The 25913-nt window shown below is 42.2% G+C and overlaps 1 protein-coding gene across 1 annotated transcript in view; it reads left to right on the plus strand.

Annotated features, from left to right (window-relative positions):
* The first annotated feature begins 23398 nt into the window (after positions 1-23398).
* The window catches only part of CHD5 (chromodomain helicase DNA binding protein 5), a 1012157-nt gene continuing 1009642 nt past the window's right edge, over positions 23399-25913 (plus strand). The window contains exon 1 of the mRNA XM_078640953.1: positions 23399-23432. Within this exon, the coding sequence (XP_078497079.1) occupies positions 23411-23432 (22 nt within the window). The 5' untranslated portion in view covers positions 23399-23410. The remainder of the gene's footprint in view (positions 23433-25913) is intronic.

Raw genomic sequence — 25913 nt, forward strand, 5'->3', positions numbered from 1 at the left:
CAAAGAGCAAGGAGCAACAGGTAAATCCCGCACTGCGGGAGGCACTCCTTGAATTTAACAGCCTCCCGGCGCTCCTGTGGTCCTGTGGCATTGTCAGTGTGCGCGACTGGGGGCTGCCGGGAAATGTAGTCCCGGTCCTGGCGTGGCGTGGCTGTCAGTTCGCCAGTTCAGCGGGCCGAGGCAGCGTCGTTAATCCCCCAAAAGGTGCAGCAACAATGAGGGCAAAGAGCAAGGAGCAACAGGTAAATCCAGCGCTGCGGGAGGCACTCGTTGAATTTAACAGCCTCCCGGTGCTCCTGTGACGTCATCAGTGTGCGCAACTGGGGGCTGCCAGGAAATGTAGTCCCGGTCCTGGCATGGCGTGGCTGTCAGTTCGGCAGTTCAGCGGGCCGAGGCAGCGTTGTTAATCCCCCAAAAGGTGCAGCAACAATGAGGGCAAAGAGCAAGGAGCAACAGGTAAATCCCACACAGTTATGTATTTCTGCTCCATCCTTCTCCGGTTTAATATTCTATTACTACCTATGATGTTGGGGGTGATTATTTCTGTGCTGAACATGCTTAACAAATTATTTCTTCCCTCATGTAACTCCTTGAACTGTCTGGCTACTGGATAATGTTTATCTCAGTGTGTGATGACCTGCATATGTTCTAATATACGTTATTCACCAAACGTAGTACTGCCTATACCATTTTTCGCAGGGACAAACCAGCCTTGACCCAGACAAGTAAGTCCGATAGCTAAGATAAGATAAGGACTTGGTGATTGTACGAGGCTATTTCCACATTGGTACTCTTTAGGTATCCACATTGCTGATATTTATACATGCGTTTTACACTTGTGGTTGATCCGTAATCATGCTCCCAATTAATGTGTCTCTTAAGGACCCACTTTTCCTTAATTCACTCTCGGGACGTCAATAATGTTGTCCCTCAAGCTGGTTTAATTTTAAGTATCTGCCAATGATTCTTTACAATATTTTTCACCTCCCTTGCTTTGCTAATGTAAGTAATGAAAAATCTGATAATACTGTCTTCAGCTATTGTTTTGTTCTGGAGACCAGCTTCCCTTAGACGTCCCTTCCTTTCTATCTTGTTCACCCTAAGCACTGCATATACATACAGATTGTATACTTGCTCTTGTTTTGCAAATGGCAGTATGCCAGTATACTACACAGGATCTAATTTCAAGTTACACAATACTAGGCAGTTTTACCCCTATTCAATACAGCTTTATTGCATACAATTACCACCTACTCTGAATATATGCAGGCCTATTTGTGGGGCAGGGGTGACTGAAGGTCCTGGAATGTAACAGTTGTGTAGTAATACAGGTTCTGACCCATTTAACTCCCTGAAGATTTTGCTTTTTAGACTACCTCGTTTCTGGACTTTTGTGTTGAATGACTCTTACTGAGCTCACTCATTCGAAGTGCTGTTAAAATGGATTAGGAGTATTAGCTACTGAGATCCACCATCTAAAACAAGGTTTCCTGTTGCTGAGCTGAGGTACGAGGTTTTGGGTTGGCTGCTCATGTGCATGTGCGCACATATGTGTTCACACATGTGGACTGAGTGAATGTGACCGCTATCCAGCATAGCTGTGATCCTTTATGGATTATGGATTAGTACTGACCAGGTAGAGGCCTAATAATATGAATGGAAATTCATAGTGTAAGTCTGTAGTTGTTCACAAAAAATGGTGAATGCTTCACTCTGTTATATATTATGCACAAAATCTACACTAAAGTACGTTTTCACCATAGTTAGATCTATAGACTCAAGAGAGAGAAAAGATGAAGAAGAAGAAGAAGAAGAAGAAGAAGAAGAAGAAGAATCATCCAGCATGCTGGGTCACTTTTGACTTGGAGTGAGTGGGACTCTGTGGGGAGGGATGGAGAAGGATTCCCCTGCAACTTCTGAGGACTGAATGCACGGAATCATAATCAAAGGGTCATCCCAGATTTCTACCATTGCATCCCTTCCCTGCAGATGGCCAAATGAGGCCTTGGGACCTGATAAGTGCAAGCAGGGAGTCAGGTATTCTGTCTTGAATGGCTTCAGGGTATCACTGAAGGCAAACCCAGGCTGAGGAGAACACCTGCCCTGGGACAGAGGACAGGACCTGAACATGGTGCAAAAAGGGCTGACCCTGGTTTCTCCCTCATCAGACGAATAACAGTGAAGGAAAATCTCTCCAAAATAAATTAACATTTTAGAGGCTAGAAGACTTCAAGAGAACTCTACTGGTGGCTAGAGGCTGCTACCAGGAGCAAAATGAGCCCAAGCGCATTAAATAGGCACAGTGGGGCTGGGAAAACAGAGAAGTAAAGCTTGCGCCCCATGGAAAACTGGATCGGGCGTGTGTACCATACTCTTGTATTTCCTGTTAATGTCCCCAGACCCCAGGGCCCCCGTCTCCCCAGGAAATGATGGGGAAAAATGTCCCGGGGAACAAGTATGCGTCCTCCCCATATTTGTTATTTATATTGGCCTGTAAGCCATTATCTTTCTGGGGACTGGTACAGAGGAGGCAACAAAGAAAAAAAGACACAAGTGCCATTGCACTCAAGCCATCCAAGTGTCCCCAAAGACCCCTGACCACCAGGGACCGAAGACCTTAGGAGTGATGTCAGATGCCCCATGTGCGGGGATGCAGTTATACCCTTCCTAGGGTCTCCCTCTCTTGAGTGGGAAGGGTGTTGAGGTCCTGTTCTTGCCCCTATCTTATTATTGGCCGCTGGTGGGCAGCAAAGGAAGACAGCTCCTGGGCAGGCATGCATATGCTGTGAAGCAGCATGTTTCACGGGAGCTGTTGCGCTCCTCCGCAGCTCACAACATGGCCCTTTTGTGGGGAATCTGATATGGCAGATCAGCTGGGATTGTAGGGTGTAGTATATCACTTTAAGATCTGTGTAAGTATATCACTTTAAGATCTCTGTATTGTGTGGAACATTGAGTATGTTCCAGAATTGTTTGTATGTGTATGTGCATTCTTAGAGAGCTGTTATTAGAGAAGCTCTGTGTCTTGATAGCTGTATGACTTATTCCTCTGTGCTGGGGGTTTTAATAAAGAACCTAACTACAAGGATCTACTGGTGTACTTTTCATTGCTACACTGATTTGGCGACGAGGATGGGAACCCTCAATGCAAGCTTCATAAGGAATTTAAATGAACTTTGTATTTTCAACAAAAGAACGAACTACTGGGAAAATTCAAGAAATCGCACTGGCGTATTCAAATCTACATGGAAGAAAAATACTCCTGACATCCTTCTATAAATGAATTGTTCTTTATTCTGACTTTTAATACTGCTATCTATTTCGATATTACTTTGTTTAAAAGCAGTCAATATTAATGATCGGCCAGCCTTTTAGCAATCTTCTTTATCTTTAAATTTAATGCGGATGACAAATGCAATCCAGCTGTGTTTATTTCCAAGTTTCCGTGAACTCAAGTGTTAGCCTGCATCGTGGCAGCGCGTTGTTTACCTTCAAAATCTGAGCCGGGAGCTGCCTGTGAATCAGAAGCGTGGAGGGCAAGCTTGCTGCCATCGTTACAGCGTGTTTCCTTTCAAACAACCGGCGCGTGTGTAACAACCGGCGCGCGTTGTTGTCTTCACCAGATATTCAACTGATTGACGTCACAGGTCACGCAAGGGGCACACAACGTGTCAGCCATTTTTTATCATTTTTTTTCTTCTTCTTTATTCAGCGTGAACAACAGGAAATTGAGCAGTTAACCTGTACTTTTAAAAGCTTATCATTTACCGTTCTTACACACGATAACAACAGCAATTTTAAGGAATTAACCTGTGCTTTCCCAGACTTCATCATTCTTATACAGTAAGATTACAGGTTTTTACTATGCATTTGTTCTTGTGTTAAAAAAAATGGATGGAGAGTCAAGAACAGCTTCCACAAGTATTATGACAGCTTCTTCTTCACAGAGTAACATGAGTATTACCTTGAGTGATCCAAAAGAATTTTTAGTTAATCCAGGTGAACCTAATATCAAATGGTTGGATTGGAAAGAATATTTTTGGAATTATATTGCCACTCTAGAGGATAATGGCAGTATTATGTCTCCAGAAAGAAAAAAAAGAATTGTAATGCAATGTTTAGGACCTGAAGGTCTCAGAGTGTATTTACAGATGCAAAAGATTGAAAGAAGTGGAGATCTGGATGTATTTAAGTGTGCTATAGCTGATCTTGATGACCATTATTCCCCAATTGTATGTGTCGCAGTTTCTAGACGCGCCTTCTATAAGCGTAAACAAAATACAAATGAGAACATTGAAGATTATATATCTGTTCTAAAGAATTTGGCCATCAAGTGCAAGTTTGGACCCCTGCATGATGATATGATTAGGGATCAAGTTGTGATGTGTAGTAAGAATAAGAATGGCCAAGACAAGTTGTGGATAGAAGGGGATGCATGTCTCAAAGACATTATCACATTAGTTAAAAAAGCAGAACTTTCAGATAGATGTGCCAAAGCAGTCTCTTCTTCCAATGAGCCAGTAACTGTTAATAAGATCAATGACACAAGGAGAGACAAGAATACTAATGTGAGACAGTCCAAACAATATCAAAGTTATCAAAATTGGAAACCACACCAAAATCCTAGTTTCAAGAAAGAAGATAACTCTACTCAATTTTTTGCTTGTTACAGATGTGGTAGCACATCACATACTGCCAGGTTTGATAAATGCCCTGCTAAGTCTTTAAAGTGTGCGGTTTGTGGCTTAATTGGTCATTTCACTAAACAATGTAGAAGAAAATTTCAAAAGAAAACAAGAGTAACTTGTGTAACTAATGATGACTCTGACTTATCAGATAATGATGAGGATTATCGTGATGAGGAGTTAGATCCTTCAAGCAACAAAGCGAGACATGTAGTTAATGATAGCAACAAACCTTTATGTATAGTCTCCTTTGGTCGTATAGATCTACAAGTAGCAGCGGATTCTGGATCTCCGTTTACTATAATACCCAAATCTACTTGGGATAAGAAATTTACAAGGGAAATTGGGCCGCAACTTCAACCTACAGATGTAATTCCTGGTAGTTTCACTGGACAAAAAATTAAAATGTTAGGATTTAGATCCTTAATGTTTGAATTTAAAGGTAGAAGAGCTGTATGTAAACTGTATGTAGCTAAAGATGGACCACCTGTTTTGGGTTGGAAGGATCAACGCTCACTTGACATAATTCTTAATCCTAATAGCCCAGAAAAGGTGTTAGTCATGTGTGAATCTGAAAGCACAAAGAATTGGGTTTTGAAAGAATTTCCAGAAGTCTTCAATGGAAGTATTGGGAATCTCCAAGGATTTTCACACAGATTTAGACTCAAACCTAGCGCTATTTCAAAGGTGCATAAGGTTCGTCACGTTCCACTCATCGTTCGTGCTGAAGTAAAGAGAGAGATTGATAAATTGTTAGATGCTGGAATAATTGAACCTGTAGAGGCATCTGATTGGATTTCTCCGATCGTTATCGCCAGACGCCCAAATGGCAAGATCCGCATGTGCATAGATTTAAGGTATTTGAATGATAATATAATTGTTGATCGCTTTCCTCTTCCTAGGATCGATGAGATGCTTACCTTGACCAAAGTGGCTAAATGGTTTTCAACTATCGATTTGTCTTGTGCGTATCATCAAATTTCCTTGCAGCCTATGAGTAAACACCTTACTTCCTTTTGCACTCCTTTTGGGTGTTTTCAATTTTGCCGCATGCCGTTTGGGTTAGCGTCCGCTGCGGCTGTTTTTCAAAGGCTTATGCATGAGTTATTTGGTGATATGCAAGGCGTAGTATTTTTTCAGGATGACATCCTTATTATGGGCCCAAACAAGAAGATACATGATGAGCGTTTGAGGAAGGTAATGGGTATTTTGCATAATAAGGGAGTTACAGCAGAACCTTCCAAGTGTAAGTTTGCGGAGAAGAGTGTTACTTACCTGGGGCATGAAGTTAGCTCATCTGGTATAAGGCCAAAGTCTAGTTTGGTGAGTGCAATTAGAGATGCTCCTGCACCTAAATCTAAAGAAGATCTTAGATCATTTCTAGGACTTGCTGAGTTTTATGCAAAGTTTGTAGATAGATTTTCAGAAAAAACCCATATTATGAGGTCTCTACTTAAGAACAAGGTACAATTTAATTGGTGTGAACTGTGCCAGAGATCGTTTGATGAAATTAAAAAGACGATTTCACAGGCTCCTAGTTTGCAAGGTTTTGATCCTAATGCTGATACTATAGTCACAACTGATGCCAGTAGCAAGGGGTTGGGTAGTGTCCTTACCCAAATCAATGAGAACAACAAAGAGGTCATCATAGCGTTTGCTTCTCGGTCCCTTTCTCCCACAGAAGAACGTTATTCAGTTGTTGAAAGGGAGACCCTTGCTGTGGTGTGGGCTTTAGAGCATTTCAGGAAGTTTTTGTGGGGAAGGAAGTTTATTGTTCGCTGTGACCATATACCTCTAACGAAGTTACCTACAACGGATGGTCTTACCAATGCCACAGCAAGGATAGCAAGGTTGTCCATGAGGCTGCAAGACTTTATGTATGAGGTGCAATACGTGCCAGGCACAAGAAAGTTCACGGCTGATTTTTTTAAGCCGTATGTCATTACCGCTAATTGAGTTAGATAAAAATCAGTGGAATGATTTTTCTATTGCACATATTTCTTTCGATAAAACTCAAGGTAGTTTTACGCAAGAAGAATGGCTCGAAGCAGAAAACAATGACCAAGTTTTACTTGTTTTGAAACAATTTATTGTCAAAGTTTGGAATGGTATGGACAAGAAAATCATCAATGATGATTTAAGAGGTTTTTGGGAAGTTCGAGATGAACTTAGTATGTCCAATATGTTAGTTGTACGAGGTGATAGAATCATTCCACCTAAGGACTTAAGAAAAAAAATCATTGATCTTTGTCATGAAGGACATTCAGGGATTACTCGCACAAAACTTCGTATTAAAGAACTTTATTGGTGGCCTAAGATGGATGTAGAGGTTGAAAGATGTGTGAGATCATGTGTACAGTGTGAAGTCTCTGATAAAACCTTTAAAACTTTTAATCCACCATTAGCTCCTCCTGATTGTCCTAAATTTCCTTGGGAGGTTGTAGCTATTGATTTTATGGGTCCTGTCACTTGGCAAGATGGAGTTCAGAAGTACATCCTAGTCTTAATTGACACATTTTCAAGATGGTTAGAGATCAGTGTAGTAAATGTGATTAATACTAAAACTGTCATTACTTTTCTAGATGTGGTTTTCTTAAGGGAAGGCTTTCCTAAGTATATATTATCAGACAATGGTGTGCAATTTAAATCCATGGAGATGAAAAACTATTTATTAGCTTCAGGTATACAACAAAGGTTTACTGCTCTTTACCATCCTAGCGGGAACGGTATTGTGGAAAGAGCCAACCGTAGTATTAAAGGAGTATTGCAGCTGGCAAATAAGGGTAACTTATCATGGGATGTTGAATTAAAGAAATTGCTGTGGGCTTATAGGGGTACCATTCATGGCTCAACAAATCAAAGTCCCTTTTCATTAATGAGAGGTAGAATTCCACATTCTAAGATCAATCCGGGTTGGATGGATAAAAGTGGCGTGACTAATTGTGATTTAACTAAAGTTAGAAAGAGCATTATGGATTCACAGACAAAGAATAAAATCTATTATGATTCCAAACATGGAACTAAAGAGGCCAGTTTATGCAAAGGTCAATGGGTTCGAGTTAAGAGTGCCAGGAAGACCACAAAAGGGGAGAGTAAGTACAGTGAACCCAGAATGGTTGTTAAAGTTATAAAAGATACTGCCTTATTACAAAATGGTGAGGTATGGCATTTTAGTCGTCTTGCACCTGTATCCCGTGGTGATGTTCAAAGTAACAAAGATAAAGAGATGTGCAAAAATTCGTCATCTTGGTGGTGGGACATTCCGGTGGATGAGTCTCAGGATGGGGATATCTCTTGTGATAATTCACCTTCTGGTGTTTACATTCATGAGGGTGTTCCTATATCTGGGGATAGTTCTCAGGTTAAGGAAGGTTCACAAGTGTCATCGGATGTACCTAACGTTGTGCCTAATAATAATCCACATTTGTAATAATCCACATTTGTATAGCGCACAATCACCCGTTAGGGTCTCTAGGCGCTGGGGGCCGTCGGGAAGATTAAGCAAGCTATTGCCCAGAGTCGCATGGTGCTGGGCTAACCTGCCGCCAGAGCCGGGGATCGAACCCTGATCCCCAGATTCCAGCGTCAGTCGCCCTGGCCGCGGCGCCACACCTCTCCCCAATGAATCTGTCATCAAAACTTCAAGTGGAAGAATTGTTAAAAAACCTAAAGGTTTGGAGTTGTTTGATTGTACTTAATATTATTATTTTTGTGTTTTTTTTGTTGTTTTTTTTTTAAGAAGGGGGATTGTGTAGTATATCACTTTAAGATCTGTGTAAGTATATCACTTTAAGATCTCTGTATTGTGTGGAACATTGAGTATGTTCCAGAATTGTTTATATGTGTATGTGCATTCTTAGAGAGCTGTTATTAGAGAAGCTCTGTGTCTTGATAGCTGTATGACTTATTCCTCTGTGCTGGGGGTTTTAATAAAGAACCTAACTACAAGGATCTACTGGTGTACTTTTCATTGCTACTTAGGGCTAGAAAAAGAAGTCAACATTCCAGAGAGCACATTCAAAACAACAACAACAAAACGCAATTAATTGTGACACATGCCTGCTCATTAAGGTTTGCTCCATAAGGTCCTGAGGAAGACCAAACATGTGCATATTTTGTTTATGTGATGGCCCACAGTGGGCAGAGACACCACCAACGAGTAACAGGTGTTTGGGGGGTGGAGTATGTGAAGGATTGTAAATGCTCACACAAAAGTTTCTACATTTTAGGGAATCGTTATTCTATGTCTCCCAGCCAGGCAGTGTCCTGACCTGAGGGGGAGGGGGCGTGGGTGTTCCATGACAATAAGATTTGTATCATTCTTGGACCTGGTGATTCCAGACTGAATGCTCTAGGTGCATAGATCTTTAGGGCTGGGTTGCAGAGCAGCATTTGTAAAGATAGAAGAAATACACATGAAAATATTAACAGTGAGTCATTACAGTTAATAATGAATGATGTTACAATGTGTAATTGATCATGACAAGGTTAACAGTGAACCATTACATGTATTTATGCATGCCACTGTCAGATGGTGCTATCCTAAGTGGTTGTAATCGTGTTGTATTGGTTTACCATGGCACATGTCTTTTTTTATTATTTTGGTGACACCCTGACAAAGTAAGTAGGCCTGACTTTTGATAACTACACCCCATTATGCTATGTCTAGTAGATATGTGGTGGAGGATTGTGGTTTTATGGTTTAGGACTTGCTAGGCATATGAGCTCTAAAGGGATTGTATACATAGGTATTTCTACCTGCCAACTTGTACATATATGCAAATTAATGCATAATATTGAGTACTGTTTTTTTTACAAAGTAAATTTTTTTATATGTAAAAGGACTGACTGGACAATGATTTATTAGTTTTTTGGGCACCTGTGAACTGGGGTTCTTGCCCACACCACTTCCACTGAGTAGTGCTCGGCTGCCCTTCCTCTCTACCCTGAGAGATATTTAGATTCCAGGAGACCTATGGTTTCGGAGTTATTGTGAGAATTTGGATGTATTAAATGGGGCAGATTGGTGTCTACCACAAGTAATAATGTAATTATTCTGATAGGTCCATACAAAGGTTTCAATATTTTAAACCTGAGCTCAACCCCAGATAGCTATGGCATAGAGCAAGGAGGCTTAACCTAGCGAAAATGTGTAAAGCTTGTAGAAGTTACAGATGAGCTAAAAGTTCAAAAACACAACCCAATAAACATCCCACTCGAATTTATGAAAATAGAGAAAAATGTAATAAGCAAAATGACAAAAATTCCAATAAGGTGAATTGAAGATATAATTTTTAAAAAATATTTAAGTGACAATACCAGCAGAAAGTACAAAGTGCCAATGCTAGTCAATGGTCGCAGTAGACCGAGGCCCAGGCATGATTGAGGATGACCATGATGGAGTGTGGGTCAGATACACAAAATGTATTATCCCCGTGAGAGCCTGAAAGTTGGGAAGTTCGAAAAGATTTCTAAGTTCTAATCTAAAAAGAACTTTGCCCTTTCTCTGAGGAAAAACTCTTCTCCATGCGGGACAAACCTGACGTTCAACCCAACACCGTGGAACTGCTGGTGGCATACTTTGCACAGTCGTTGATCTTGAAGCTGTGGAGCAAATGTTTTGAAATGTTCCAAAACTTATTTTGGTGCTCAAACAACCACAGGAGTACAGTTCCAAAGCCCCAGAACCTAAGGGGAGCACGTAGAGATTCTTAGGGAGATGACATCTGGACCTGGATGGAACTTTGCTGATGTCCTCTGGCCAGCTCCATAAAAATCCCAACGAATCTCTGGCCAGAGGACAGCAGCAAAGTCCCATCCAGGTCCAGATGCCATCAATTTGTTACTGCTCAGCTGGGATTCTTCACAAGAATGTCGTCTTCAGCTTTTTTTAATATATATTTCTGGTGCCACACAGGAGATCAGCCTTATGATGATTCTTGGAGATGTGCCTGAGCGTGGATTTTAAGTGGATGGGAGTCCACCCTTCTCAGGTACTTCTCATTGGTCATATATGCCAACCAAGTTCAGTCCACTTGGTATTCTTTTGCAAGTCCAGCAGTGTTCTAAGGTAGACTGGGTGAAGGTCCATCTCTGTAGGGTTCACCAACATGTAAGGGTGGGCAACTTAAGACACTCCTAGTTCCTCTCTGACCAGTGGAGAAAAGGTTCCCAGGCCCTGACCTGCCTACTTGTTTAGTAGCCCCTATTTGTTTTACTGCAAACTGCCCCAAAATGCAATGTGTCAGGACAAATCCAAGAAAGCAAAGTGCTTCAGCCACACTAAACCTGGGCTGTGAGTCGGGGTATGTGAGAGGGGAGTGTACTGTGGTACTCCTAGTGTCCTCCTACATCAAACACTAAAATCCAGTTTGAAGCAGGCACTGTACCCAAAACAAACCCAGAGACAGAATTCTGGTAGGACAAAGCAGGGTCCTTCAGCAAACAGGCAGAGAATACGCACTTATTGTCTTGGAATCCTGTTTGTTCCTTTTGAAGGACACATAATGATATATGCTTTGGAAAACCCCTGCATGCAGGATGTGACACTGTGAGGTCAACGGGAGGGGCACAGACTGCATCTACTATTGATCCTAAAAAAGTCATCTCTGCCCATTCAGAAGAGCCTATTTTGTGTTCCAGAAGGAATTTCACACCTCTTTCACATCTTTTCCCAGCTTGAGCACAGGCTGGGAGAAGCTGGAGATTAATGCAAATTAACCTCCAGGAACTTCAGGCATCAAAAAGGTACCTTTTTGAAAGTTACTTTTCTTTAATATTTATTCTAAATCCAACTTCACCATTCAATTGGATGTTTAGTAACTAATAAACATAGTTTTTTTTGTATCTGTCCCATTCCCAAGAATCCTCATTAGTATTGTAATCTGCACTCTGATTTTCTACATGGGACAGCTAGGCCTGCCACATTGAAAATAGGGTGTGACTACGCAAAAAGGACATTTTCTCACAGTTATTGTTTGTAAAGGATTCACAGTCATCCCAACTAAAATAACCCTCCTGCTGTTAGAAAAAAAGTCGCATGAGACTTCAATGCTACTGCAGCCAAAGTCTAATGCAATTTTCTCCTGCAAAAATCAGGTCAAGTTCTTTCACACATGACACATTTGGGTGCAGAAAAACCTAACTATAATTAATCATGTGAAGTTTAAAATTAACGAATGCCAGAATGCATTCATTTCATTCCTCCTGATATATAATCAGGCACAGAGTGTTCTATATAGTCTATGTATAACCACCAAACTCTTTCTTGATTTCATTGAGGATCACATTTTCTATTTTTAGTGATAAATACAGAGAGAAACGTCCATTTTTCTCTCATATTTATTTTTAAACTGGTTCTCACTGCTGTCAATCAAGACTGTAAGTTCAGGAGCGTGCAGACTGACATGCACGGTAGTTAAAAAGAGTACATTGTGTCAAATGAAAATTAAGTAACAGCAGAGCTACTTAAGCCACTTTACACAGTTAATGGATAACGTCTTGTATAGCAGGTGCCAGTGTACATTTGTAGGTTAAATACGTGTTAAATATATTTACCCTATGCAACATACTTTTTACACTAAACACACAATAAAAATGAATAAAGTCAGGTAAAATTACCCAAAAAAAACAAATATCGATAAATTAAATTGGAAATATTAAAAACATAGTAAGATCGGGAGCCTTACATTTAATCTAATTATGCACTGCAAGGTTACTTCAATGCTTTTTCACTGTCAGTTTAGTTTCATAACGTTTGATTTTGAAGGTCATTATGAACTTGATTTGGTCACACTCCTTTGTAGATATACTCTCATCCTGAGTATTCAACGATTCAATTCAATATTTTCGGAAATATTTTTGGTGAGGTGACTTGCAAATATAGCTCAGCGTGTGTTCATCTACTTTTATTTATCTTTTTACGTGAATCTCATTTTTAATTGATTTTCATCCACATGTCTGCTGAATTGTCTCACCGGTCATTCCAAACCATTTCATAGCAGGAAGAGGTCGCTAATGTACCTCAACAGTAGGACATATACTATGTCCTCCACGCCATCCCTTTAAAAAGTGTGCGTAACTTCGGACAAAGCTTGTTGCCATGTCTTTGTTAGTAGTAAAACATCTCCAAAAATAAAAAATAGTTATGTGTTGAACGTTATTTTAACTTGGTACCAATCATATCACTATGTTGTTTCAAGTGGGTTGACCTCACCTGTAAAAAAAAAACCTACTTATGGGGTGTAGTCAACCAGGCCCAAAGATGGTTATTGAATTTGGGAAGAATAGTTTGGCTAGTTCCTTGAATCTCCACTTGGTGAAGTGAACTTAAATGTTGTGCCCTTCAGTGTGCAGAGGGATATGTGCTCCAGAGGGAGAATTCTTAAAGTCTGGGAGGGCCCAGGGCCTCCTGATGGACAAGATGGCGGCACCGGCCATACGCTGTTCGGGTATCCGTACTTGGGACATTGTCTTACACAGTAGTCCAGTGCGAGACAGAGTCCCCCTAAGATACACAACCGAGGCTTGATTGAATTTGGCAAGCAGGGGTTTTCTTCACTGGAATATCAGCTGAGATGGAAGGAGTAGGGAGGAACGTGGCTGCAGGGGAAGATGTGTTGTAGTACAGTTGGTATTGTCCCAGTACTATGGTCTTAGCAAAGCGACAATTGTCCACAGTAAGATTCGTCGAACAAGGGCTCCGAAGTCGTAAGGCATCAAAAGCAGAGTCCAGAGAGAATAAAAGGAGGGTTTTTCCCTCTCAATATCTGTGCCTCAGAAGCCATCTTGGAGATGAACAGGTTTCATTTGGAGCTATGGGGACCTTGCTGTCACAGAGGAATCATTAACCATGCCCACACTGAAAGAAACACAGATCTTCTCACAATGTATATAGAGACAATGAGGCCCTTGCTAGATTGGGCTCTCGAATCAATTTCGAACGGCATCTCAGACATAAAGTGCAATGCAGGATTTAGGGATCGCCTGAAAAATAGGAAAGAGAAAATGCTTCATGGCAGTGAGGAAAGAGTCCAGAGTTACTGAGAACTTGAAGACTGTGTAATAGTTACAATTGCCCTACTATAATCGAAAGTTGAGGAATTTTGCAATGAAGGAGAATTTGCAAGGATTATGATTCTGGGTCTACTATATTCTAAGGATGAGGGATTAAAAAGCAGACGTGTAGCATGTCATCCAAACTTAGATCTGCAGTGGGGCAGAGGATTGCCCTATCCGTGATAAAGGGAGTGCACTTTCCCACCATGGATCCCAAAGGGAAAAATATAAATGTAGGCACAGTGTTGATAAAAAATGGATTTTTCAAGGCAGCAGGAGCATATGACCAAGATTTGAGCCAAGCAAAGAACCATAGTGGTAGGTGATCTATATCTTCCCTGATTTAAGTAATACAACCTGAGTGTAGAGTCAAGAGATGCAGCTACTAAAGAAAAGGATGATCTCCTTGGTTGTAAAGGTATTCCTTCTCGAATCCCAGTGCTCTCAGAAAGTGTATGAACTCTAAAAATGGAGGTATCAGAGATGACCTGGGAGGACCGGTCCACTGTGAATCAGCCATTTTTGGACGTTGTGTGATAAGAACTAGGGCTGTTTATTAAATTAGTTCAGTTTATTTTATTTATTTATATAGTGCAGCAAATACCGGGAGAACCAAGCTTCAATGTGCTGGACAGAAAAGTGAAAACAAATCTACTCACAAGAAAGGCATATAATAAAATAGCGACATAGAAAGTCTAACGCTAAAACCAAGACAGGAAGTATCTTAGATGGTTATCTAAGAAAGTTCATGAGATGGTAGAGCTGGGCCCAGCTAATGCTTGTAGTTGATGCTGCATAAGTTCCCTTTTTCCCATTTGAATTGTTTCACATTTAGCTCCTGCTACTTTTAGCATTTTGCCTACAAATGTATTGAGGTGCCGCCTTGGGATAAACATTAGACCCGTCACTAATAAAAATGTAATATCTTTCCTAAGCGTGCAATGCCACCAAACTGTTCATACATCTGATTGCCACAATGGTATTTTGTTATTTTTCAACTACTTGTCTCTTTTGATAATGACATTTGCCTGATTTTCGTCTTTAAAGTATGTAAACATGTCATCTCTGGTATTGGAGTAATTGAAATGTTGCTCTAGGCTGAAGTGCATACATCATTGTAGTACATCTCATTCATTCATATTCAATTTGTGGCTAGACAAAGTATTGCTTGCTTACGGTTTTGTTGTCAAAAGTGTATTCACACTTTCTGGAGCAAGTGATGAGTCTTGCTTGTGAACTGATGACTTTTCTAAGTCCCCTCTGTGTTTTTCTTTGATTCATTTCCCTCCACCGCTTATGGGTTGCCGCTTCTGGATTTCAGTCCTTGTTCACTGGTCAAAATTGGTCCAAAAAGTTCCCTTTTCAGAGTTATAGCTTTTGGCACTTTCATCTGTGGAATCATTCAAATATATATTAGAAATAAGATCCAATGAGGTATGGCACCAGAATATCGTGGCTCAAATATCATATGGAAAAAGCACTATGTCCTAAATATAATTTCCAATTATATTTGATAATATAACCAATGGAGAGATAGGGAAGTTTTTAGCTGGTCACGCCAGCTAAAAACTTCCCTATCTCTCCATAGGAACAGTTCAGCAACCCTTCTATTGCTTGCTCTGTACTAGATACGGACACAAGCTGTTACTGGACCTTCCACCATTCTGAGTGGTAAACAGTGTCCGTTGATCAATTGATCACTTGTCTTACCTCCCCCCTTTTTTGATAAAAAAATAATATAACCAATATCATTGATTATATTATATCATATATATAATATCATATATAATATAATATTTCCCCATGGGAATTAACGGAAAATCTACACACAGTGTAACAATATTTTTGGAATCGATACTTAAGACACGATATTTATGATACGCAAATTTTTTGGTTACTGATATTCTGACATAGAACCTCTGATGATGCTTCAGATGCAGCAGATCCCTGCCCTGTTGATTTGCATAATGGGTTTTTTGTTGTAAAATTTCCAAACGTTTTGTATTGTCTCTTTACTTTAATTTTCTCGTGTTTCCGATCTCTTGTTCATCAGTGTAAGAACATTCTGTACAGTACTTTCATAAGCTTCTTACAATAATTCGGTTTGGAGTTTATATATTTCTTCTAGTGTCTTTGTGTGTTTTTGCATCTTTCATCTCCAACATGTTACTGGCCTGTCACTCTGCTAACATCATCGATCCCAACTCAGAACTGCAAAGAATGGTCCACTGGAAGCACGCATATATGTACATATTATATAGAAACATAGCCTCCCACCATTTTGAGTCCCCGTCTATTTAAATTCTCAGTTTGCTATTTTCTCACTGATAGTCATTTGTGGATTATTTTCTTGCTCCTTCCTTTAATGTTTTAGGTGGCATGTTCTCATCCAAACTATTGTCACACATCTCTCATCTTCCAGGTCTGCCTTCCCATATTCATTTACACTGCATGCATTTACTTTTCAGTATTTGTTTCTGGTGAAATCAATACAGGAAATAGTTTATTTTTTTTTGCTTGATCTCATAAAATATATATTTTAATGGACATACCTGTAGAAAGGCATTTAATTGTATATTTGAAACACATAGAAATCAAACGGGTTGTTTAAAATGAGCCAGAATGCACCAGGATGTGTTAAATGTAAACACTCTAATAAAATCTCAACTTCCTTTTTAAAAATTGAGTCACAAATATTACATTTTCACGAAAAGGAATATTCAAATATTTAAATAACAATATATTCTGGCAGGTCTCCTGCTTGCGTTAATGAATACAGTGAATATGTTCATGAGTTTAAAATGGCTGCCCGATCTCAGCTCCCAGAATGTTTTTTTAATTTATATTTAAACAGTAAAAGACAGGTACTGCAGGCTTGAGTTGCTCACGCTCAGGACAATTAAAGCGAGTATGTTGCACTGAAGTCTTTTGTAGCTCCCTCTCCACGCCTAGCTTTGTTAAAGTCAATAGTTTTTGCTTGAATGTTTTAAAGCATGCAAACAGCAACTGTGCATGCCTTTGTTTGCATGCATTCGAAAATTAAGGTCAGGCCTTTTGGCTTTGATGGTTCTTGGCTATGCAATGTAACCCTTATCACTTAAAGTTGTGGTACTCATAGTACGGCCTGCAGGCTGACAGAGAGAGAGAGAGACTGACTGACAGAGAGAGAGAGATAGAGAGAGAGAGAGAGAGAGAGAGAGAGACTGACAGAGAGATACTGACTGACTGACTGAGAGAGACTGACTGCCATGTTGCACTTTGAAATGCTGGTGGGGTACCATAGGCACCCCCCATGTGCACCCCCTACCCCCCGGACTCCCAGGGGGCCCGCAACGGGCCCCTGCAGGGAGTCTCTGCATGCCTTTCCGTGGCGGCATTGCTGCCATGGAAAGGCATTGCAAAATGCCAATCATAATATGGCTGCTGGCTGATAGACACCACCACCATATTATTCCTTTTCCGCCCCGGCCACAAGGCGACAGGGGCGGAAAAGCGGTGGAAGGTCTTTCCGTCCGCCGAGGTCCCCCCCGCCATACTAATATGGCGGGGGGGAAAACGAGTGTGGATGTCGGCAGGATGGCCCCCGCCAGGCTGGCGGTGTCTACCGCCAGCCTGGCGGGGGCAATCCGCCCCACATCATAATGGTCCCCTATGTTGGAACTCGACCCGCGCAGTGATACATTTGACTGCATATAAGCTTCCCCTTCTAGAGAGACCAGTTGACAGTGAAAAGTAGTAGGATAATCAAACAATAACAGAAAGGAGCAACCCTGATGAAAGAGCCAGCACCTGAATCTTCACTTGAGCAAATAACACGGTGGAACAAAGATAGTGAGAAGGCGGGCGGAAGGACTCTGGGGTATAAAGGCACAGTGCCTGCCGTACTCCTGGCATCCATATGTAGGGTGCATGTATTAAGGGGAAAACATAATTTTTTGTCCAATGAAATCATTTGACTCAGTTTGCTTTATGGCCAGGGTGTTTCTTTCTCAACAGGGGTTTTAATTGATTTTATAATAGAACAACGCATGCCTCAACAACACATGCCTCAACAATGCGGTCTCAACCATGACAGCTTCATTCCCACGCATGCCTTTACAACGGATTTTGTGTCAAAAGGACACCCTGTTGCACCCCTGAAATCTGCTAATGGGTACATCTTGCACACACACATGCCCTAAGGGCATGTTTGTGTGTAAAATGGAACTTTGAAAAATGCACGTTAGTGCATTTTTCAAAGTTTTTGCAAATTACCATGAAGTTCAACTTCATGGTAATTTGCTCCCCCTATTAGCGAAATCGCTATTTTTTTTACTTTAATGCATTGCATTTAAGGAATCTCAATTTGAGATTCCTTAAATGCAATAGTAATTTAAGTAATCGCAATTTTGCGATTTCTTTAATTGCAATTTTTGCATTTGGGATGATGCATCCCAAATGCAAAAATACCGGTCGCAAAGGGGCAGTTTCTGAGAATCTGCCCCTTTGCGAGCGGTGTTTAGCTTGATGCGTCTATGCCTAAGAGTCTTAACTGCTACTTGCGAATTTGGGGAGAGTAGTGATACTTGCATTTGTGACCAATTTGTGTTTTCTTGATTTTTCTGAAAAAAATACAAGAGAAATTGCTCAGCTGTAGAAATCCCATGTTATTGGAGACAATGTACATAGCAAAGAGATTGAATGGTCAATGATGTTTACAAAAGCCATTCATGAGGGTCAATCTGCAAATAATGTAAACCTGCTTGAGGTTGACATGGGTGAGACAGTGAATGCTGTGAATATGGGTAACAAGGCATGGGGACAACCTACTAAGAAAAGTATTATGATGTATTTTAGATGTGGATCGAAGACTCACATTGGTAGTAGCTCTAACTGTCCTGCTGTTGGCAAAAGATGTTTATCATGCAAGAAAGTAACCCATTTTCAGGCAGTCTACAAGGGTGGTAAGAGGTTCCGTAGAGTTAACAGCATTGAAGTTCCTGAAAATGCAGAAATAGGTACGAAAAACTGAGTAATGTTGTATAGCTGTTAAATCAAACAAAGTTTTGATCCAGGCATGGCCAAGGGTCTATGGTGCAATGTAGTGATTGGTTATGTAGAGCTCTAAGTAGTGACTGACTCTGCATCTCCAATCACCATTTTGTCAGACATTATATTTCATGAAAACTGGAATGATAAAGTGGTACTCGAACAGACGGATGTGAACCTTAAAGCATTTTGTGAAACTGAAATTTACATGCTTTGGTATTACATGTCTAAAGTGGAGTTCTTAGGGAGGCACACAAACACCAAACTGTATGTGGCCAATCATGTGGTGGTTGTTGAGCTTCCTATAGGTTAAATGGAGGGAGACTCATATCTGGTGAGTGTTGAAAATGGTCCATGTGTCACAGATATCGAAAACATTTTGTGTCAGTTTTCCACAGTGTTCTGTGACAAGGTGGGACCATCAAAGGCTTTGAGCATCATATCCTCCTCAAGCCAGGGACACAACCAGGTGTGCATAATGTTTGCCTCCTGCCATTGAGAGCAAGGTATAAGTTAAAGGCTGTTCTGAAGGGATCGTTGCACCATGTAACTCCTCACGTTGCGTTTCGCCCATCGTAGTGGCCAGGAAGATGTCTGGGGAGGTCAGACTCTGTTCTGATTTACTGTCCTTAAACAAAAATGTATCATTGACTGTCACCCGCTACCTAAAATACATGAATTGCTAGCCAGCTTGGATGAGTCCAGGTTATTTTCCATTATAGACCTGCATTCGGTGTATCTTACAGCTGAATCGCATGAACTAACCACGTTTGTGACATCATGTAGTGCATTCAAATATTTAAAGTTGTCGTTCGGTGGGGCTCCACTACTAGCGATTTAAAGAAGCTCATGGAGAGTCTGTTGAGTGGGATACCAGAGGTACAGGCTTACCAGGATGACATATTAGTCTTCGCCAGCAGCTGGGCGGAGCATAATGAAGTACTGCACAAGGTATTATCTAAATTGTCCATTGCAGGTATGACAGTCAGGCGGGATAAATGTAAGTTTGGCACACAGGAGCTTGACTCTTTGGGGCACACCATCTCACCTGAAGTGATTAAACAGCAGTTTCCTTTAATAAAGCAATATGTGACACTGCTTTACCAAAGGATAAAGGTGCCCTCCACTCGTACTTGGGTTTAGCAGAGTATTATGCTCACTGTGTACATGGATATGCTCAGACAGTTGAACCTCTGAGGGCTTTGCTAAGAAAAGGGGCCAAGTTCACATGGATAGATGAGCTAGCCACTACTTGTGAGAGTGTCAAGAAGTTGATAGAAGGGATCCCAGCATTGCGCCCATTTCAAGATGATTACAAGTTCTTTGTGATTATAGATGCTACTTTATCCAGTCTAGGCGCAGTCCTTGGGCAGTGGGTTGCAAGCAAAGAACACACAATCGATTTTGCATCCAGGACATAGAGGACAGCTGAGACACATTATAGCACTATAGAGCGCAAGGCGCCTGTGTGTGTTTGGACCATACACACCTTTAGGTCATACATTCATACATCTGAGGGCGTGAGTTTGAGGTGTATACTGACCACAAAACGTTAATGCACTTTCTTAGCGGTGGCAAGCGAACCAAACCTCGGCAAGATTTGTAATTTACTATCTAAGCTACAAGAGTAGAACTTAGTTATCAAACACCTGCCGGGGGAAAAAGTTTAGAGCCAACTGCTTGTCGAGATGGCTTTAGAAGACAACCAAGATGAAGTAGAGGATACTGAGTGTGTAGTATCAGCTCCGGATGTGGTCATAGAGTGCGCCCCCATTACTGAACATACTTGGCAAGAAGCTGACCCCAACAGTAGCGTAACAAGGGGGAGCATGAGTTTTGGGGGTGGTGGCCTCCCTCCCCCCCCCGAACTTATCTGCGGCCAAGCGGGTGGCAAATGTAGGATTTGTTCACCAGCAACCCCCCCCTCCTCACACTGCTCTTACTGCTGCCGCTGGGTGGCATAAGGCGTAGATCGAAACGGGTCCCAGGATGCTTGTTTCCAGTCCAGGGAGGACCTAGATTGGCAGTTCGGTTTGGACTAAACCCATGAGGCACTGGGTCAAGACTGATTTGCATATGGCTGGGTCCAAACTGGGGTGGGGTAGTGGGAAAAAGAATGATGGATTTAACCCAGATCTCTTGACTGGGGGAGAATGTTTGAATCATTCAGCATTCCGTCCATCATTTGTTGCAGTTACACGTTCGCCCTAAGTGGGACGGGTATGCCCAGGCATGTGTCCCTTGCTCACTGTGCCACTGGATTCAAGCTAGCCTGGCTGATGAAGGTTGACATACCCCGAAACCGGTCCCGGGATGCTCGTTTCCGGTCCAGGGAGGACCTGGCTTGGCAGTTCGGTTTGGACTGTTCCCATGAGGCACAGGGTCAAGACTGATTTGCATATGGCTGGGTCCAAACTGGGGTGGTGTAGTGGACAAAAGAACGATGGATTTAACCCAGATCTCTTGACTTGGGAAAATGTTTGAATCATTCAGCATTCCGTCCAGGTTTCGCACACGTGGCTACTGAGCTGTCAGTGGTGAAAGATATGGTAATACGCCATGAGTGGCAGTTGGAGAGTTGCCAACAGCTGTGATAGAAGTGCTGGCCTCTTACGAAGAGTTCTTAATACATACATGAAAGTATTTACTACAATTGTTTGGAGAATTCTCCACAGAAGGTTACCTAGGAGGCTTAAGGTCTATGTGATAGGTTGGTATGTCTGTGCTTTATCTTTTATATGCTGTGCTCCAATGTTTAGTGCTCTGCGGTGCTATATAACTGTGTGTGTTGTCTTTTAATTGCAATGCTGTCATTTTTAGTCACATACTGTTTCATTCACTCAAACCTTCTTCACACAGTTATTTAGGGAAATCATTTGTGCTGTTGAAGAGTAAAATGCTGTAGTAGTAAGTAGCCTCGTGAAGCCACGGGGCCTTCGTTTGCAATGTTATGCCTTGTTGATATGTAGGTATGGTTCTAGCTGGGGAAGTCGAACAGCGTACCTGCGAGACTCACAGCAACGCTAGTCAGTCAGTTGCAGGTGAAGCTCGAAGGTATCGGACGCTCCGATTACATTTCATCCGGAACAAACCCCACTTTACACTGCGCTTGTTTGTGTTTTATTCCCCCACTACACCCTGCTTTACCTTTTTTTTAAGCAAATCCTTTGCGCTTTCGTTTGTGTTTTGTCATTACATGACCTATACCAATGGCATACATAGAATGGTTGAAGAGAATAAAGCAATGAAGTATGCTTGTGCACTGACGATGTACTATTACTGTAAATAAATGTGCATGTTAAATGAATGGCCTGCTGATATACTTACGTGAGTGAGTGTGCGCGCGGGCGTGCACGTGCCGGGAAGATGTGTCACGAGCGTATCTTGACTGTATTTAACTAGGATAGCAAACAATTCTAGGGCTGAGACTGGCAAGAATGCAGCAGTCACACTCACGAGTTCGAATTGGATTAAGCGTTTTCATGAGGACATGCTACGATAAAACGGCCCAGACCTAGAAACATTATAACAAAATACACTGGATGGTAAGCAAACACGTACTGCTGGATGTGACATGGTTTAGAGGTTTACCGCCAGCTCTTTCCCCAAAAAAGCTGCGATCTAATCTCGGCTTCCCCGCTCTACCAAATGGTGTGATCCTGTTACCTCACTGTTCTCCATTCTCCTCCGTCTGCTTTTTTGACCAAAAAAGTTGGAATACAGCGGGCCGGTGTGGAGCGTTGCCCCAAGCTATTCACCAGGCCCTTTATGTCTGCTCCAGATGGGCAGCGCTTTAACAGGGAGCGCTTCGCCAGTTGTGCTTATTACAGATGCTCGCTTTTGTGGATAGATCTAAATGCATGTTCTGAGCGCGCCTTGTGAATCACAGTGAAACATGCAGAGCGCGTTATATACTAGAAATAAACAGTCCGGTGGCCAGGGGCATGTGAAACTTTTTTTAGCAGACGTAGCATGTGTGCTGTCCCGACCCCGCGCGCTGCTGAGGAGAGACGCGACAGCTTACGCTGTGCACTGACAGGCAGCCCCCGGTGAGCACCGCACTACCTATGCCAGTATGCAAAACGCCGCGCATCTCATTTGTGCAGCTGCTAAATAAATATTATCTCATTATGAAACATGCATCCTAATTACGTCCCCGCAGCCACCTGTCACTGCACTAACCAGCTGCTAACTTGGTCACCTCTGGCACCACCACTAACTAGTGGTGCCCAAAATTATGGGATGGGGTTTCCATAGTAACCAGACTGGACGTCACAATCTGGGCATGTGTATTCCATTTTTGTCTCTCTCTCTCTCTTTATTTCCAGGCTGAGGGATTTGGGCTGAGTAACGGAGGCAGGAGAGTGGGAGAGTCAGGGGAGATTTCCCTCACTAACAAATATACATATAGAAACATATGTTTACATGAAAGCAGAGGGCAGCCATCTTCCTTAAACACCTCTCTCTCTGTGTACAGTTGATCCATGTGCATAGTATGCAGCGCCGCCCGGCACGCCAAGGGTTAACGGTGTGAAGCTTCGGACAGAAAATACAACGGAGCCCCTCGGGGGAGACTTCTCGGCTGTGCCCGAAGCATGCGCGGGCCCTTGGGGGATGAGGAAGAGGACACGGTGGACGAGATGGAGAACGAGGAACTGTCAGGTAGGAGATGTGCCCACAGTCCGGGGAGGTGGGGGCGGGGGTGGGATGCCCAGCTCTGATTGTGCGGGAAGAAAAGTGCAAACCGGTCGGCTCTTCCCCAACCCTACAGCCGAGGGCTGTGGCGCGAGGGGACCGGGCAGCTTTCTTAAGGGTTCTTCTGCGGCGTAAAGTTTTGAGGGCTTGGCAATGCCCAGGCACTTCCTTGAAAATGCAGACAAAGCTGTGTCTCTGTGTTGCTGGCCACCAGGGGCAAGTGAGCAGGTACAATACAATGGAAGCAACCCTCATCTGCATGAAGCATGGCCACATCTGTGCAATTAGGCTCATTTACGTAAATTATACTCACATTTGGGGCATGCACTCTGGCCAGGGGTGCCTGCCCTTTGGCATGATCCTGTCCTGGGCAAATCAATATGCCGAAGAAAAATGGCTGTGATTCTCTCTGTTATTTTAATGTAAAATCGCATTGCATATCAGATGGGCTATGTGTCTTTTGCCTTGGAATTGATTTGCTTTCCAGTGCTTTTCGCACGCCCCACATCTTTCATTCTATTTTGATGCTGTGATGTTAATACGTGTGTGAGTGCAGAGCAGAGCAGCGCTGCTGCATTACTCATACAAAAATTGATCTGTGTATTCAATATTACTTTTTGTGCGCTCTTTTGTGTTTCCCGTCGCTTTAGTTCTCGTAAAATTGTCAGAACAATTGTTTGGAAATTTAACAGAAAACCCTACTTTTTGTACGTTGGATAACTTGCTTGGAAGACATATGGAGTTGTTCTTACTTTGTTTGTAATAAAGCCCCGTGTGTACGGAACAGAGACTTGAATAGTCCGTGTTTATTTGGCTCCTCTTTGCCAACCCTATTTTGTGTGACGCGCCTTGAACCAAATGGAGTGCCCTCTCGGCACTAGGATGCAGGTGTGAGGTGACACTCTTTCCAGCTGTGCTTGATGCTGGAACTGTACCACTGTGCCTGTGTCACTTACAGCGTTCTATGGCTGCAACAAGGTGGATCCGCAACACAAAGCTTGTATTGTGACGTTGCCATAGTGGGTGGAGCCAGGGACCCGCCAGCCGTATAATGGCTCCACGGCTCCCTTTCATGAGCAGCGTTGGGATCTGAGGGCTGCGGGCAATTGGCTGCCTCTAAGTGGGGCCGTGATCCAAAGCGTTTCTGATTGGTTCCCTCCCGTCGTTCCTCAAAGCCTGGGGAGCTGGGTGGGATGCAGATAATATTAACACAAGCTGTACTTGGATGAATCAGCTGGCTTCTCCTAGCAGCAATAAGATCCAGATTTGCGATGGCGTGTCGCTGATTATTTTTTTGGCTGCTTTCTTCAGTTTTACGTCTGGGGCTGCATCCCCTTCTGTTTTTTTCCCTATTTTAACCACTTTCATGAACTACGCTTTTGGGAATACAATTAATTGGCTGAACCTTTACGTGCCCTCAAAGGCTAACTCGGGTCTGTTTTTCTTTTATAATCATTTAACGAGCTGAAAAAGCAGACGTCAGTTTAAAAATACTTGAAGTTTTTCGCAAATACAGAGCAACCTATATCTTCAAAGGCTTAACTAAACATTTGATATTTCTGGTCGATGCAATTGGACCGTAAAAGTGTCCAGAAGGAATTCCAAAAAAAGCCTTTGTCTAACACTGAAACCGGTTTTGCTGGCGGTTTCACCTACTTTAATATAAAGAACTATAAAGTCAGAAACCTAAAGTAGAACTAACTTTACATTGTGCAGTTTGGGGGATTAAAAGGTGAACACGTTTTATTTTTGTCTAAACACTCTACACGTGTTCTTAAGTTGCATTTTCCCTCGGTAGCTAGCAAGGTAACCATGGGCCCTTGTGCAAATACAGAAAATGCCCCCCTTGACTGCTGTTGGTGTGGCAAAATACAGCATTTTTAGGGTTAATAGGGCCCACCAGTGCTCTGGTCCCCGGTGCCACTGCACCTGCTGCACCGATGATATCTACCCCCGCCCCTGCTTTCACTGCTCGCGCGTTTTTTTTAGAGCTGGCCCTTCCAGCCGCCGAGTAGTGAAACCCGGCCGGGTTTTCAAAGTGAGCGAAACTATGAAGAATTCTCTAGTTGAAGTTTGCCATACAGTTTTTTCATCAAAGCATACTAATTTCAGATAGTTCGAAAACCTGCAGAATATTACTCTTTTTTGGTTTGACGAGCTCATTCCTAGGTGTTTATTTAGTAAGCAATTCTACGGTTTCACTCTCTGGCCAGGCAAACAAAAAGTAATAGTAATGAACGTATTGCAAAACAATATGTTCAAAGGCAAATGCCCTGGTACTGGGGCAATTTTTGTAATTTGCCTATACATCCTCCCTGGTCACTCATTGTAAAAACAGCCAGGTGCTCACAAGCTTGCAACAGGTCAAAGAGAAGTTGTGTCCTGGTGACAGAAGCGAAATAGAAGCTGTGTCCCGCAGAGCCCTGCTTGTTATTAAATATTCCGGTC

This window comes from Lissotriton helveticus, chromosome 5_1 (genome assembly GCF_964261635.1).
Source record: "Lissotriton helveticus chromosome 5_1, aLisHel1.1, whole genome shotgun sequence".
In the NCBI taxonomy this organism is placed as follows: domain Eukaryota; kingdom Metazoa; phylum Chordata; class Amphibia; order Caudata; family Salamandridae; genus Lissotriton; species Lissotriton helveticus.